The 15,148-nt window shown below is 46.4% G+C and overlaps 1 protein-coding gene across 2 annotated transcripts in view; it reads left to right on the top strand.

Annotated features, from left to right (window-relative positions):
• Positions 1-1,835: 1,835 nt before the first annotated feature.
• MTOR (mechanistic target of rapamycin kinase) overlaps positions 1,836-15,148 on the top strand; it is a 115,982-nt gene continuing 102,669 nt past the window's right edge. The window contains exons 1-8 of one of the 2 annotated variants that reach the window (XM_019746727.3): positions 1,836-1,961; positions 3,881-4,056; positions 4,693-4,801; positions 5,784-6,016; positions 7,289-7,489; positions 8,225-8,359; positions 11,993-12,268; positions 12,357-12,465. In XM_019746727.3, coding sequence (XP_019602286.3) covers positions 3,895-4,056; positions 4,693-4,801; positions 5,784-6,016; positions 7,289-7,489; positions 8,225-8,359; positions 11,993-12,268; positions 12,357-12,465 — 1,225 coding nt within the window. In that variant the 5' untranslated portion in view covers positions 1,836-1,961; positions 3,881-3,894. Of the gene's footprint in view, positions 1,962-2,085; positions 2,226-3,880; positions 4,057-4,692; positions 4,802-5,783; positions 6,017-7,288; positions 7,490-8,224; positions 8,360-11,992; positions 12,269-12,356; positions 12,466-15,148 lie in introns of those variants that run through there. The other variant, XM_019746728.3, reaches the window with a different exon arrangement.

Here is a 15,148-nt window from a genome sequence, read left to right as displayed (position 1 = left end):
TGCCTCATAGATATGTTCAGAAATAAAAGTAACAACATTTATTGACTGTTCACATGTGTTATATAGTTTTTTAAGGTACTTTGCATGTATTAATGTTTAACCCCCACAACACTACCTGCTGAGGTACATACATTATAATCCTTCCAGTTCTATAAATAAGGACATAGATACATAGAGATAAAGTACTTGCTCATATAGTTAGTAAGTTTTGGAGCTAAGTTTCAGATTCAGTTACTTTGACTCTGCCCTGCTTTTAACCAGTACTCTATAACGTCCACCAAAATGCCTGATACTTTGTAAGTCCTCAATTAATATTAGTAATAGATTATTTTAACATAATGGATAAGAAAGCTCTTTGTAAACTTGAAAAAGAAACCTACAAATGCACTGGTTACTGTTGCTATAAAACCATCTTTGATTGTCAATTAGAAAACAGAGCCTTATCGTGTCTAAGGGTGGCAAAAATTTCATACGAAATGAAAATTGGTACCTCCCTTATAGAGATCAATTTCATAATATCCATCAAACTATACGTGCATTTCCCCTCTGACCCTGGATTCCCATTTCTGGATATTTTGGTATAGCTGCCAGGGAATAAAATTATATACGTATGTACAAAGGAATTCATTGCAGCATCATTAGTAATAGCAAGAATTTGGAAACAACACAAGTGTCCATCAACAGAGGACTGGAAAAATAAATTATAGTACATCCATGTAATAGCATACTACTATGCAGCTATAACAACAGCGAAAGAACAAGGAAGCTTTTTATATAGTAAGATAGAAAGATCTCCAAGGTACACTAAAATTTTTAGAAGTGCAGAACAGGGACCAGTAGGTGGCTCAGTTGGTTAGAGCAGGAGCTCTCAACCACAAGGTTGCCGGTTCAACTCCCTCCAAGGGATGGTGGGCTGCGCCCCCTGCAACTAACAACGGCCACTGTGGAGCTGAGCTGCGCCCTCCACAACTATGATTGAAAGGACAACAACTTGACTTGGATGGAGCTGATGAGTCCTGGGAAAAACACACTGTTCCCCAATAAAAAGTCCTGGAAATACAGAGTGTTCTCCAATAAAGTCCTTCCCCAATAAAAAAAAATCTTAAAAGAAAAAGTGCAGAACAGTGTATATAGTGTAACAAAACGGGAAAATAAAAATATGTTTGTACTTGCTTGTATTTACATAAATAAATTCTAGGGATATGTTAAGAAGAAAATAAGTAGTGAAGAAGCAGGGGTGGAACACAAAATTATATATTGTGATAAATATAATTTTTATTTATTTTGAGATTTGAACAGTGAATACATTACATATTGGAAAATGTTTAATGACTAAATATAGAGATGTTGAACACAAATGAACAATGTGAAATTCAGAGGAACAATTTTCACAGAAGAACCAATGCAATGAAGATTCTTGGGTCCATAAGTAGCGTTAGTCTGGAAATTTTATGTCTTTTGTTTCAGTAATTACAGGGCGCCAACCTGGCTCACACACTCCTCTCAGAATTAAACCGGGCGGGGAGGTCGCGCACCCTCGCCTATCGCCGCTACCAGGCAGCCGACTACGCACAGGGCAGCTCCGAGGCAGAGGGGAATAATAGTACCGATGCACCGGATGTCTGCGTGGAAGTGACTGAAGTCAACTCACCACTGATTGGTTCTCCGGAGTGGACCTAAGCCTCCTTTCGCCTGCCACTGGCCGCGTAGTTTGTCTATTTGAACAGTCCCCGCCCCCTGGAGAAGCCGGGTCCCGAAGCTTCACTTCTCCTTCATTACTATTGGCCTGTGTCTCAATCCATCTTCGCCTTACGCCTGCCGATTGGTTCTTAGGTCTAGGAGCCAGCCCTCCCCGCCGCCGGCTTAGAGGACAGCGAGGAAGGCGGGTGGTAGGGCCCCGGGCCTGAAGCGGTGGTACCGGCGCTGGTGGCGGCAGCTGAGGCCTTGGCCGAAGCCGCGCGGTGAGTCTGGAGCCTGGCACCGACCCATCCAAGGCGGCGGAATGTCCAGACCCACAGCCAGCCTGGTCCGCGGGGGGCCCGGGGAAGCCGCCCTTCTGGGCCGTGGGGTCCCCTCAGAACTGGTCCCAGACTTGGGCGCCGCCTGAGCCCTTAACCCCCACCCTGCGAGGCAACGCCCACCTCCTCCCGGACCCCCAGGAGACCCCTGGATCCTTGAGCCTGCCGTGCGTCTCTGGCTGCGCGAAGGCCGGCCCATCAGCTCCGGTACTATCGGGGAGCCTTTGGGTCTCCTTGTCCGTCAGTCAGTCACCCCTTCTTCTGAGCCACCTTACAAATTGTCCTCAAAGAAGACCAGCGTCAGTGTCAGCCCCTTGCACTCCAGTCTGGAGACTTCTCAAGGAACCTTTACCCGGAGCTGAGCTCGGTTCCATCCTTGGGTTTCATGCTCTCTGCCTCCCCCGCCCCCATCCCTAGTTTCAGGCACCCAACTTGAACTTCTGTAAGCCCTCCCCAGTTCCCTTAGGGTATTTGACTTCCAGCATTTTAATTGCATTCTGCCTGGAGCAGGTGGCCTGTGGGCCTTAGACCTTAAAAAGATAGGCTGGTTCTTTCCTGAGAATGGAAATTCCTTGCCAGCCTCCCTTCCCCTCATCACAGAGGCGCGGTCACACACCCTATAGTAGTTTTCTCATCAGGGATCCTTGGATATTCTCTCCTCAGGAGGAGGACATTTCTTTCTGCAGCCTTTTTTCTGGCACTGGAGTATTTAAAAGGTTTTCAAAACCAATTATTCCGTGGTTGTTTTTTTTCCCTTGACACCGCAAATTCTTTCAAAAATAAGAATTTTGAAAAATTGATTTTCTCCTATAACCTGAACATACCTAAGATATGTTACTCCGGTAGCAGTCCGGGCCAACCCCTATTCTGACCACTTTGTTGTGGTTGCCTGATGACTTGTATTTCCCCCTAGATTGTAAGCTCATTGAGGGAAAGGACAGGTACATAATTGAGGAATGAATGAATGATTTCAGGAACTAATCAGTCTCTTTTAGCTCACATTTCAAGTACTAGTATTCTATAGAACTGCACTGTCCAGTACAATAACCGCCAGCCCTGTGGCTTAGAGCGCATGAAATAATAACCACGTGGCTTAGAGCGCGTGAAATGTGACTAATCTAAATTGAGATTGCCGTTAAGTGTATAATATACATTAGATTTTGGGGACTTGGTACAAAAAAGAATGGAAAATATATCAATTTTTTATATTGATAACACGTTGAAATGATAATTTGGGTATATTGGATTAAATAAAATGTATTAGTATTGCCTGTTCTTACCTTTTTGATATGGCTAGTAGGAAATTTAAAATGACATTTGTGGTTTGTATTATATTTCTGCTGGACGATGCTGCTATGGAATAAAAATTTCCCTCTTTAAATTGAACTGTCTGAGGAAAGGCAGTCTTAGGCATGTTTTATTCTCTCTCTACCTCCCTACCTCTAGTATCTGGCACTATAATAATAGCTAACAGAACTCACTGTGTGCCCGGCACTGTTTTAAATGCTTTTTAACATGTATTAACTCATTTAATCCTCATGTCAACCCTATGAATTAGGTACTATTATTCCCCTATCGCAATGGAGGAAATAGATATTTCAAGTATCTTCTCAAGGTAGATAGTTTTGGACTGGATTCAAATGCAGGTAGTGTGGCTCCGCAGCCGGCAATTTGACCCTGTTCCTACGCTTCCTCTGAAACATTAGTCATTATTGAATAAATCGTGACTTTCTCCACTTTCCTCAGTGAAGTCTCCTTGCCTGACATGGACAGGGTGGAGATCGGTGTGGAGAAACGAGTTGTAAATAAACTCACTGCCCTAGTGTGTTAGCCAGGATTTTAAAGGAAGCCTCTCTTCAAAGAACCTCAGGGCAAGATGCTTGGAACCGGACCTGCTGCCGCCACCACAGCCGCCACCACATCCAGCAACGTGAGTGTTCTGCAGCAGTTTGCCAGCGGCCTGAAGAGCCGGAATGAGGAGACCAGGGCCAAAGCTGCCAAGGAGCTCCAGCACTACGTCACCATGGAGCTTCGAGAGGTGGGGGCTTCTGCCATCTGGGGCCATCCCTGGCGTGTGGGGGCAAAGTGTGCCATCACTGGCTTAGATTTCTTTGGACAGCTCAGTGAGATTCTGTTTGAGAGAGGCACCCAGTTTCTCGTGTCATAGAATGGGCAGCTTCCTTTGCAGTGGTTACACAGTTCTGTGGCATTTCCTATTTTGTAGTGACATTTTAGGAGTCAGCATAGAGAGAGTTATTTTTAAAATTTGTTTTCTTTTTCCCACTGCATTCCAGATCTTCAATTCTTTCTGCCTGATAACAGTGGTTGGGACGGGTTTGGAGAGCTGATAGCTTGGGGCTTTTTAAACGGAAACCAGACTGGAGGTCAGGGACACTGTCTCGTTCATCTTTGTACCCCTGGTACTAGGTAGAGCCTGGGACAGGACGTGGCCTGCCGTGGAGTTTACTCAATAAGTATGTTAAACAGACAGGCGAATTGAGACTTCAGTTGCTCTATAGTTTAAAACTAGAAATGGGCAGTAGCTTTGTCACGTCTGGTTTGAACTGTACCTGCTGGCTACCTCTCACGTCCTAATCTTTGGACGCGACCCCTCACCCCATCCTCACCATCAGGGAGACATTAGAAATTGTTCTGAGTTCATCCTCCTTTGCAGATGAGTCAAGAGGAGTCTACTCGTTTCTATGATCAGCTGAACCATCACATTTTTGAACTGGTTTCCAGCTCAGATGCCAATGAGAGAAAAGGTGGAATCTTGGCCATAGGTAAGGACAGAGTCTATGGTGACAATAACAACTGGGAATAAAGGACTGTTTACCTTTGAGTCCACGGCACCCCGTGTCTGCTGCTTACTACTGTGTTTCCTCGAAAATAAGTCCTAGCCGGACCATCAGCTCTAATGTGTCCTTTGGAGTAAAAATTAATATAAGACCCGGTCTTATTTTACTATTAAGACCGGGTCTAATATATAATATAATATAATATAATATAATATAATATAATATAATATAATCCTGGATATAATATAATGTAATATAATACTGGGTCTTATATTAATTCTTGCTCCAAAAGATGCATTAGGACTGATTGTCTAGCTAGGTCTATTTTCGGGGAAACACGGTAGATGCTTAGTTCATATTTGTTCAATGTATTTTAAGGAGACTTGTGGTTTTCAGTGTACTTCCTCAGGTATTAATTCTAGCAACAGTCCTGGGACATAAGCAAAGCAGGTATTTTCAGATATGGAGTCTCAGAACCATTAAGCAACTTTTCCAGACAGTGTTCCAGAACTGAGACTAGGAGCCAGCTTGCTTTCTTCTACCTCATGTAGCTTTTTGCAGGTTCTGGTTTCTCCGTAGAGTGAAATTTGGCATAGTGGGACTCCTGTATAGAAAAGTAGTGTTGGGGTGCAGTAAATAAAAGGCAGGTAATTTTTAACTCCCAGGGGCTGGTCATCCAGCCTGTAATTTATTATCCAGTCGCAGTTTGTTTTCCTTTTCTTCTTGGGAAACAAATTATATAGACTAAAATGAGGACATTTTGCTTAACGTAAATATTCCTTGCACAAATATAATACCTCTTCATTAAAATGAAAATTATCCACATCCTTATCACTTTCCACATCTGGATATTGCAGTCGGTACATAGAACGAAAGCAAGGAGTCACTCACCACCTTTCCTTTCAAGGCAGCATGCTTTCCTGGACACCATATTCCCAATCTCACCTTTTGCCTTTCTTTTTTCCAGCCAGCCTTATAGGAGTGGAAGGTGGGAATGCCACTCGAATCGGCCGATTTGCTAATTATCTTCGGAACCTCCTCCCATCTAATGACCCAGTTGTCATGGAAATGGCATCCAAGGCCATTGGTCGCCTGGCCATGGCAGGAGACACTTTTACCGCTGAGTATGTGGAGTTTGAGGTGAAGCGAGCCCTGGAATGGCTGGGCGCCGACCGCAACGAGGGCCGGAGACACGCAGCTGTGAGTGCCCGCAGGAGGAGCACAGCCAGGCCTGGGGAGTGGTGGCACTGCCGGGTCCTTCACACACCGCTCGGGTCCCTGAAAGGGAAGAATGAGAGGGGATGCTCTAAGCAAAGGCACCGTGCCTCCTGATGGCCTTAGGTTCCGTCCTGAATCCCTTTCTCTCTCCACCCTGAGCTCCGTGCCTAAAGAGGAAACTTACAAGTTCTGTTCTGTTGCTTGAGAGGCAGCCCTAAGTGCCGTGTTTATCCTGACCTCTGAGTTTCTAGAATCAAAATTGCACCCTAAGCAGAAGGTACCCTTCAGCCATCGCAAGAGGAGAAGCCACAGCTAAAAGGCTTACTAAGACCCAGACAATTGTACGATCTGCACGATCCCTTCAGTGTCTTTGTCAAGGTCTCGCATACATGGTGGGAATATGGAAGAACTAGGATTAAGAGAGGCGGGTGCAGGGCAAGTAGGTACTTTCACCACCTACAGTGGGAGAGTCGGTCAGCCTGTCCCGTTTACTTTTTAGACATTTGTTCATTGGTTGGTACCTAGCCCACACTTCCTCTTTCCTCATTGTCTGTTCTGCATTTGGGGATGTGGTGGCTCTTTACCCTATTCTGCTGGCACATCCTCACTGCTTTTCAAGGCTCGTCCCCGAGAAAGGCCGGTTTGATGGGCTAGGATGGCAGGCTGTGAGATGGGGGCGAGTCTGTGTTTACGAGAGAATTTGGGCATGAGTGTGGTGGGGCTCAGAGGCATCAGTGGCGTCCTTTCCAGTCCGCTCCCTCTTTACGAGGTAGCACCATGAGGAGGGAACATGGGACAGGGGAGGGACACATGCTTAGACCCTGGTTCACGTCTTGGCTTTGCCACTTCCTCAGTAACTTGGAGCAACATCTGACCTTTAGTTTCTTCCACTGTCAAATGAACATAATAGCAACATTAGGTATGAAACAGGATTTTTTCATTCACTTAATAAATGTTTATTGAATATTTGCTGTATTCCAGGCATGGTTCTAAGCTGTCAGTAGAGCAGTATACAAAACCCAAAACCTTCCAGAGCTGACGTTCTAACATTATGAGCCGTCTATGGAAAGGCCCTAGGATAATAAACACTGAGATGTTTGATCAATTTTCCTTTCCTTCCAAGAGCCCTAGAATTTCCTAGCTGGCAGAGTGGGCAAGTCTACACTTTCCCTAATGTAGGGAAACCAGAGTGTATTCCTGAGAGAACAAAACTCTGATACAGATGAGAGTTCTCACTATGTCTTTTGCTCCTAGGTTCTGGTTCTCCGTGAGCTGGCCATCAGCGTCCCCACCTTCTTCTTCCAGCAAGTGCAACCCTTCTTTGATAACATTTTTGTGGCCGTGTGGGACCCCAAACAGGCCATCCGTGAGGGAGCTGTAGCTGCCCTTCGTGCCTGTCTGATTCTCACCACCCAGCGTGAGCCGAAGGAGATGCAGAAGCCTCAGTGGTACAGGGTAAGGAGATGGTTCCACTCCAACCACCAGCCACGCACATTTACAATGTCACTGGGCTCCAGGCAGCAGCGGGCCCCTCGCTACAGAGCAAGTGTCACGTGCGTTTTGATCTCAAATGATATTTTAAGCTCAGTATACGTCAACAGTTACTACATTTCACTAAAGCAAAGATGCATGGAAAGCCACACCATTATTTTATGTATCACTAAGAATGAGAATGTGATGCTAATTAAACTGTGACTCCGGGCCTTCTTATCCACAATTCTAAGATACCTCTTTTCGGAGATGTTAGAATATAGAGAAATGGGTGTCTCACAATCGATGCGATACGGGTGATGCTAATTCAGAAAGGGCCAGTTCTCTTCCTCTGGTTGTTGCTGCCAAGAGAACCTAGAAGCTCTGTACTGCAAATGAAACGGCCCTGAACGTGACATTGGAGACGGGGGTCTAGTCTTGGCTTTGCTCTGTGACCCGGGATGAAAGTCACGTAATTTCTTGGAGCCTTTTTTTTTTTTTTCCTATTAAAAAAGGGATGACAATGGTACCTGCCTCGTGGTATTGTGAGAGTTGAAGCGAAGTTCAACGACAGTGTTTGATGAGTTGGTGTTGTCGACGATACTGGGAGAGGCTCTGAGCAGGCCTGGTGACCCCTCAGAATGCCGTGTAGATGGGCTGGGCCCTGTTCTGTCTCACTTTGGACCCCGGATAACTAAGGCATTCTGTATCTCTCCATAGCACACATTTGAAGAGGCAGAGAAAGGGTTTGATGAGACCCTGGCCAAGGAGAAGGGCATGAATCGGGATGACCGGATCCATGGAGCTTTGCTGATCCTCAATGAGCTGGTCCGGATCAGCAGCATGGAGGGAGAGGTGAGGCGCCGGCAGACGGAAGGCCAGGCTCGTCTCACGCCCTTCTGTGAGCAGCACAAGGCGAAGGCCTTATTGGCGCAGGGCTGACGTTTTGTAGGGGAAACTGGCAATAAATAAACAGATAATTTTAGATAGCAACAAGTTCTAAGAAGAAATGGGATGAAGGGTAGCGGGGCGTGGGGGTGTGTGTTGCTGGGGGTCAGGGAAGGCCCTCCTTGAGGTGGTGCCCTTTGAGCTGAGACCCGTATGACATGGAGGAGCCAGCCTTGCAGTAGCAGCGACACTATGTTTTGGGCAAAGGCTTTGAGGTCAGAGAGGATTTGACAAGTTCAAGGAACAGAAATAAGGGAATTGTGGCCGGTGCACCCTGAGCAAGGGAGGGGAAGGGAGGTACCAAATTAGTACTACGCCTCACAATTCTTGGTAAACACTGGCTTCTCTCTCGTTGCGTGCAAACACTGGAGATGTGTACAGGGGAATGCTGTGACGTCATCCATGTTTAGTGATGGATTGGCTACTTATGGGGAAACGCTTGTGGAGAGGCAGGAATGAAAACGGAGACCAGTTAGGAGGTGGGTTAGCTTAAGCAGCTGCAAAGATGGGTTTAAAAGTACAAGGATTTTATTAGGGAAATAGCCTGTGAAGGAACATGGGGAGAGATCTGGGGGAACCATCAGCCCTCAGTGCACGTCTGACCCTGAGTGAATAAGAGAGGGAAGCAGAGTGGAATGGAAGCATCTAGCCTGCCATGCAAAGCCGTCATGGGGTCCTCCGGACAAAGTTGGCCGTCAGAGGAAGCCTGCCTTAGCATTCCTGCCGTGTTCTGTCATTGGCTAAGAGCAGCCCATGGCACAGACATGGTGATAAATTCCAGAGTAGCAGCCAGGGCCCTTGCGATTGGAGGTCACGTTCCTGCAGCTGCCACAGGAGGCTGTTACAGTAGTCTGGGCAAGCCACGGTGGTGCCTTCAACTAGCATTAGCAGTGCAGACACTGAGAAGTAGTTGGAGTCAGGATATGTTTGGGAGGTAGAACTCCATCTGTGAGTCTTCCTGTGAGGAGCTGGTTGGTGTGAAATTTCACCCCAGGACTTCCTGTTTTAACAGACCCAATGATCGTTTGGTAATGGCTGTGCCCTTAGAGGTGGGACAGCACGTGCTGCCATATATAGAGAAACAGATGATCTAGCTTGGAATCTCATCTCTCTATACTATGTGTCTTGGTCAAATTACCTCCTTTAGTCTCATTTTCCTCACTTTTAACAGGGACCTTACCTACTTCATTGGGCTCCTGTGAGGTTCCTAAATATATGTGCAGTGCCCAGGACAACACCTGATACACAGTGAGAATTTCATAAGTGGTGGTGCTCACAGACTTGCCCACCTAAGTGTAACATGGTGCTTCGCACTGGAGCCCAAGCAACTCTGGGGTCTTTGTTTCCTCCGAGTAAAACAGGAAACATCGCCTAACGTAGATTTAAATGAAATGCACTCGTGACGGTACTTTGTAAATTATCAGCAACTCTCCAAAAGTAAGGTGTTGTTGTTTCATAATATCGTGAGCCAGCTGCATCATGTCTTACGAGCTAGACTAATGCAGCATGAATAAAACATGACCTTCTAGCAGGGGGAGACAGACAACACACAAATGACTAAGAGTGTGTAGTGTGTCATAGGGTGAGGAATGCCATGGAGAAAAGGAGGGCAAGGGAAGGGAATAGGGGTGTTAGCGTGGACTGAGGGTTACTTTTTAAAATATGGGCACGTTTGAGTGAAATCGTGAAGGAGGTAATAAAAAAGCCACGTAACTACCTGGGGAAGAGCATTCCAGACAGTTGGTTTTGCAAGCACCAAGGCCCTGAGGCAGGAGCACCCTGCTTTGTTTGGGGAGCAGCAAGATTGCCACTGTGCCTGAGCAGAGTGAGGGGAAGGAGGCAGTGGGAGTTGGGGTCAGAGGAGTACCTGGGGCAGGGATGGGGCACATCACATAGGGTCACGGAAGCCGCTGTCTACACTCTGTGTGTGAAGTGGGAAGCTATTAGTGGGTTTTAAGCAGTGGAGTGACTTTTGACTCGTGTTTCAGAAGGATCGCTCTGGCCACTGTATTGAAAAGGGATTAGCAGAGGGGCAAGGGCTGAAGCCAGGAGTCTATAGTCAGGCAGGAATTGCAGCAATCTTAGCGGGGGACCCTTGTGGCGTGGACCACGGTGAGCGCTGTAGAGGTGCAAGGAGTGGTTGGAGTCTGAATTTGATTTGGAGGTCGATGGGAGAGAAAGAAGAGACAAGGTTTTTGGCTTGAACAACTAGAAGGAAGGCGTTGCCACTTACTGAGATGGGAAGACAGATGAGAGGAGCGGGATAGAAGGGCAGGAGTTTGCTTTTGAACATATCACGTTTAAGATGCCTGTCGGGAGTCTGAGCGGAGATGCTGAGTGGTTCTAGGAAGAGATATGAGCGAGAGACACAGATTTAGGAGTCGTTAGCAGATAAATGCCATTTCAAATCATGAGACTGGCTGAGAACCAAGGGAACTCGTGTAGTTGGAGCGGAGATGGGGTCTGAGAACCTGAGATCAGGAGATGAGCAACCAAGGGAGACCAAGAAGGCGGGGAGAGGGGCAGCAAGAAAGCTCGGGGTCCAAGAAGCCAAGTGAAGAGTTTCAAGGAGGAGGAAATACCAAGTTGGATCAAATGCTGCAGATGAGTCAAATAAAATGAGACTGACAATTGATCATCAGATTTAGCAGCACAAGAGTCACTGGTGACCTTGACAAAAATAGTACACAGGCTTTTTCAAAACAGAAAAATATCTGTCGAGAAAAATTTGGAAGTTTAGAGAATTATTTTATAGCCTTCTCATTTGGGGCTGTTGGAAGGTGAGTTGTCAAGCAGCCCTTTGAATAGAGAGTAGATGCGAGTTCTGCTCCCATCAGCTTATGCACGCCTCCTGTGGCATTCCGGGGATTCTGAGGAAATTGTGTGCCTAAGTTGTTTTGACCTAGGTTTCTGGCAAGAAGCAGGAGAGCAGCCTGGCCTTCACAGGATGCTGGCCTGCATCTGCCCCTCACCTTTGCAGAGGCTCCGTTGCTGTGCTCTTAGGTCTGCAAGGCACAGCAATTTGCAAGTCGGCTTTTTCAAATCAGCTTGGGGGGTGGGGTGGGCTGAGTCCTTGCAGCCAGCCACGTACTGCGTCTTTATTGTTCAGTAGGTGGTGCTCATTTGCCTAAATGAGAATAAAATCAGGCCCCTCCAAGGCTCTAGGGCAGGGGTGTCCAAACTTTTTTCAACGTTTTTCACCAAGGGCCATATGTGGTAAAATACACAAACAGCCGGGCCACTCTCTCGAGGTGAAGTACGCATTGCCTCACCTGGTTTATTTAAGTAAACTAAATATATTTTTGGAATTTGCCGTGGGCCAATAAAAAAGGGATTGTGGGCCGCAGTTGGCCCGCTGGCCGCAGTTTGGACACCCCTGCTCTAGGGAAACCATAATCCTAAAGATGAAGAGTGGCCACCCTCCACTTTGGAAATAGTTTCCTTTCAGGGTTGGGCAAATGTGTTGCTCTGTAGACTCCACTGTGCCTGGGCAGTTGCCTCTTGTAAGTAAAGGTGTTTCTTTTCCCCCCACATATGTAGCGCCTAAGAGAAGAAATGGAGGAAATCACACAGCAGCAGTTGGTACATGACAAGTACTGCAAAGATCTCATGGGCTTCGGAACGAAACCTCGTCACATCACCCCCTTCACCAGTTTCCAGGCTGTACAACCCCAGCAGTCCAACGCCTTGGTGGGACTGCTGGGGTACAGCTCTCACCAAAGCCTCATGGGATTTGGGACCTCCCCCAGCCCAGCTAAGTCCACCCTGGTGGAGAGTCGGTGTTGCAGAGACTTGATGGAGGAGAAATTTGATCAGGTAGGTGTCAAGGGGCCCACTCCCTCTCCTTCCAAGCTTCCCACCTGCCTGCCTTTCCTTCGCCAACCCTGTATCCTTCTTCTCTCAGGTGTGCCAGTGGGTGCTGAAATGCAGGAATAGCAAGAACTCGCTGATCCAAATGACAATCCTTAATCTGTTACCCCGCTTGGCTGCATTCCGACCTTCTGCCTTCACAGGTGAGGGTGTCCGTGGAAGATGTCGTTACCCAGTTAGGGGTGATTAAACAGAGAAGATGCGATATGGTAGCAAAAAGTTACGTCCGCTTCTCATTGTAAGCAGTGCCAACTAGGGGCAAGTCTAGTGTCTGCCTCATGTCCCGTGTCAGTGGTATCCAGTTCAGGTTTTCTACAGATGTCTGAAGCAGCAGGGGCAGGAACAGTCCGAATGTGCAGGCAAAGAGGCAGGGCCAGAGCCCAGCAAGTTCTCGTGTGGGAAGCCAACAAGTTCGTGAATGGGCTGCTAAAAAGAGACCAACGGAAGGGCAGTTTCATTTTCCATACAGCAACAGCCTCTCTGTGGGGCAGGGAGGGCTCGGTGGCTGGTGTGCCTCTGTCCCTGCAGTGGTCACGGAGATGCCTCATCTTTCACAAGAAGGAAGGACTCAATGTTTCAGAGGCAGGTTTCCTGGAGATTGGACAGTGGCTTCCCACATTCCTGCCCATTCTCATCGGGCAGTTGGAAATCCTGGCTCCTGGCGCAGCTCAGGCCCTGGCTTCTCCCTGAAGCCTTCCTGGTTCTCTGACTGCAAGTGTTCTTCTCTCGCAGCATAGCTCCCAGCTGTGGGAAGGTCTGGGCGCCAGACCTGGGCTGCATCCTGCCGCTGTCTGGAGCGATGGGGGTTTTGGACAGGTTATGTGGCCTTCCCTGGCTTGTAAAGTTAGGCTAACAAGAGGACCACTGCGTGAATGCCCAAGCACCTACGCCAGGTGCCTGGCACAGAGTAAGCCCAGTCAGTGGAAACCATCAGTTGTCATCATTGCGTCTTCTCGCTCCTTCAAATCCACGTTAGAAGTAAGGTAACGATAAACATGATGCTAATGCTGCCGTCGCCTGCTCACATTTATCGTCCTTGTTTCGCCTCCCTTGTCGCTGAGTGTGGAGGCCCCGTCCCAGACACCTCTGTGCCCTGCACTGCGGCGCACCTTGCCTGTGCTTCCTAAGCATTCAGGACTGAATCAGCCAGGAGCAGAAGAGGTGGGCCAGCCTGACCCTCAGCAGATGCCGTTCCCTCGCACACTCATTTCACACCACCCATGAAACAGCAGGAGAAATGTGTGCTGTGTGAGAACAGAGCGCGTTGAGTAAGGATGAGACAATTAGCCACATAAAATCACTGAACCCGAGAGAAATGATATAATGAAAATCACCCGTCATTTTTCGCTTTCTATTCTTCCCACCTGATACCCAGCAGCCTTTCTCCTTTTTAATGACTAAACATGCCCCGGTTCAGTAGAGCTTTAAATGATCTTGGGTTGAAAATCTGTGGTTCAAAAGAAACTAATAACTAGGCTAAATTTGATCAAAGTCTGGCGCTTTGTGGAAGCAGTTACTCTAGTAAGTTCAAGAGGCTGCCTAGCAGCAGGATACAAAGGCTCAGAGGGCCCCTTGGTTTATTCTTTTGATGTGGGTTTTTGTTGTTTTATTAAATAAGATACTAAAATATGTAATTGAAATTCAGCCTCGGCGGCCTCTATATGTATGTGCCTCATTGGGAAAGTGCCACATCTTTAAAGCTTGCAGTTTGGAAGTCATTGCTTGAATTTCCTAATGATGTAAGCTTTGGGAATATCAAAAATACCCTAAGATTAGGCTGGAATTTCTAAGTGTCAGATTCCTAATCTCTTAGGGTGCTAAATCCAGAAATGGAACTTACTCTCTTGATGTAAGCTCATTTCCTGCTGAAATGCTGTCCCCTTATGCAAAGGCCTGGTTTTCCTTGTTGATGCACTCTGATTTTGGGGTTGTATCACCTTGGTCTTCTGACTGTTTCCAACTCCCAACATGCTTCATTGTCATTTGACCAAAAGAACTGTGGGAGAAGACATTTCTCGATAGAATAAATGCAGTGATGTATATGTGTTGTTTGGGAGTCTAGTTCACTGTCTCCTAACTATGGTTCAATAGCCATCAACACCCCTAGCTTTCTAATGGATGTGTGGTCTTTCCTTCTCTGCTATCATTATGTATTTCTGGTGCGTAGAATTGGGGCCAGGAAGATGGAAGAGAAGAAATGTAAGAGGAAAGAATCTAGACATTCCAGCCTTCAGAGGAGTAATAACACTTTAGCTTAAATTGCCCCCAAATCGCCTACCCATGCACATTGGGTTATGTAAACTTAATGAAAATACACATGTGGCTTTCCAAATTATAGACTTCATCTTGTTCTATTAAATATAACTGTAACAAATCTCTAGGTAATAGCAGTGATTCCCAGGGCATAAGCTGAATGGAGTGGCCTGTTTCTTAAAAACAGCATTCAATATTACTTTTATAATATTCAGTATAATGTGAAATAGTTTAGGTGATCCTGTCTGTTTTTAAACAAGATTTAACATATTTCTTAAACAAGTGCATGTAATCTTGACCTCAAAATATAACACTAATGGGGACAATTATGTGATACTGTTTTTGGAGCCCCTTTAAGTTTGTTGTTTTTTTTTAATTAAAAGAAAAATCTTATATTTTTAACATTTCCAAAAGATGTATCTGAGGAGTGATTATCAAACATAAAATTTTAGTTAGTATATCCTCTAAATTCTTAACATCTTTCCAACAGGCTTTCTTAATTTATTCTGAAATCTAAATGTTTTATAGGAACGCTTGACCTTTTTTATATAGACCAGCCCTGACCTTGAGCCA

The sequence above is a fragment of the Rhinolophus sinicus genome, chromosome 14, assembly GCF_057876585.1.
Source record: "Rhinolophus sinicus isolate RSI-liver-muscle chromosome 14, RSI-T2T, whole genome shotgun sequence".
Lineage (NCBI taxonomy): Eukaryota > Metazoa > Chordata > Mammalia > Chiroptera > Rhinolophidae > Rhinolophus > Rhinolophus sinicus.
This window is presented reverse-complemented; position numbering and strand designations above follow the sequence as displayed.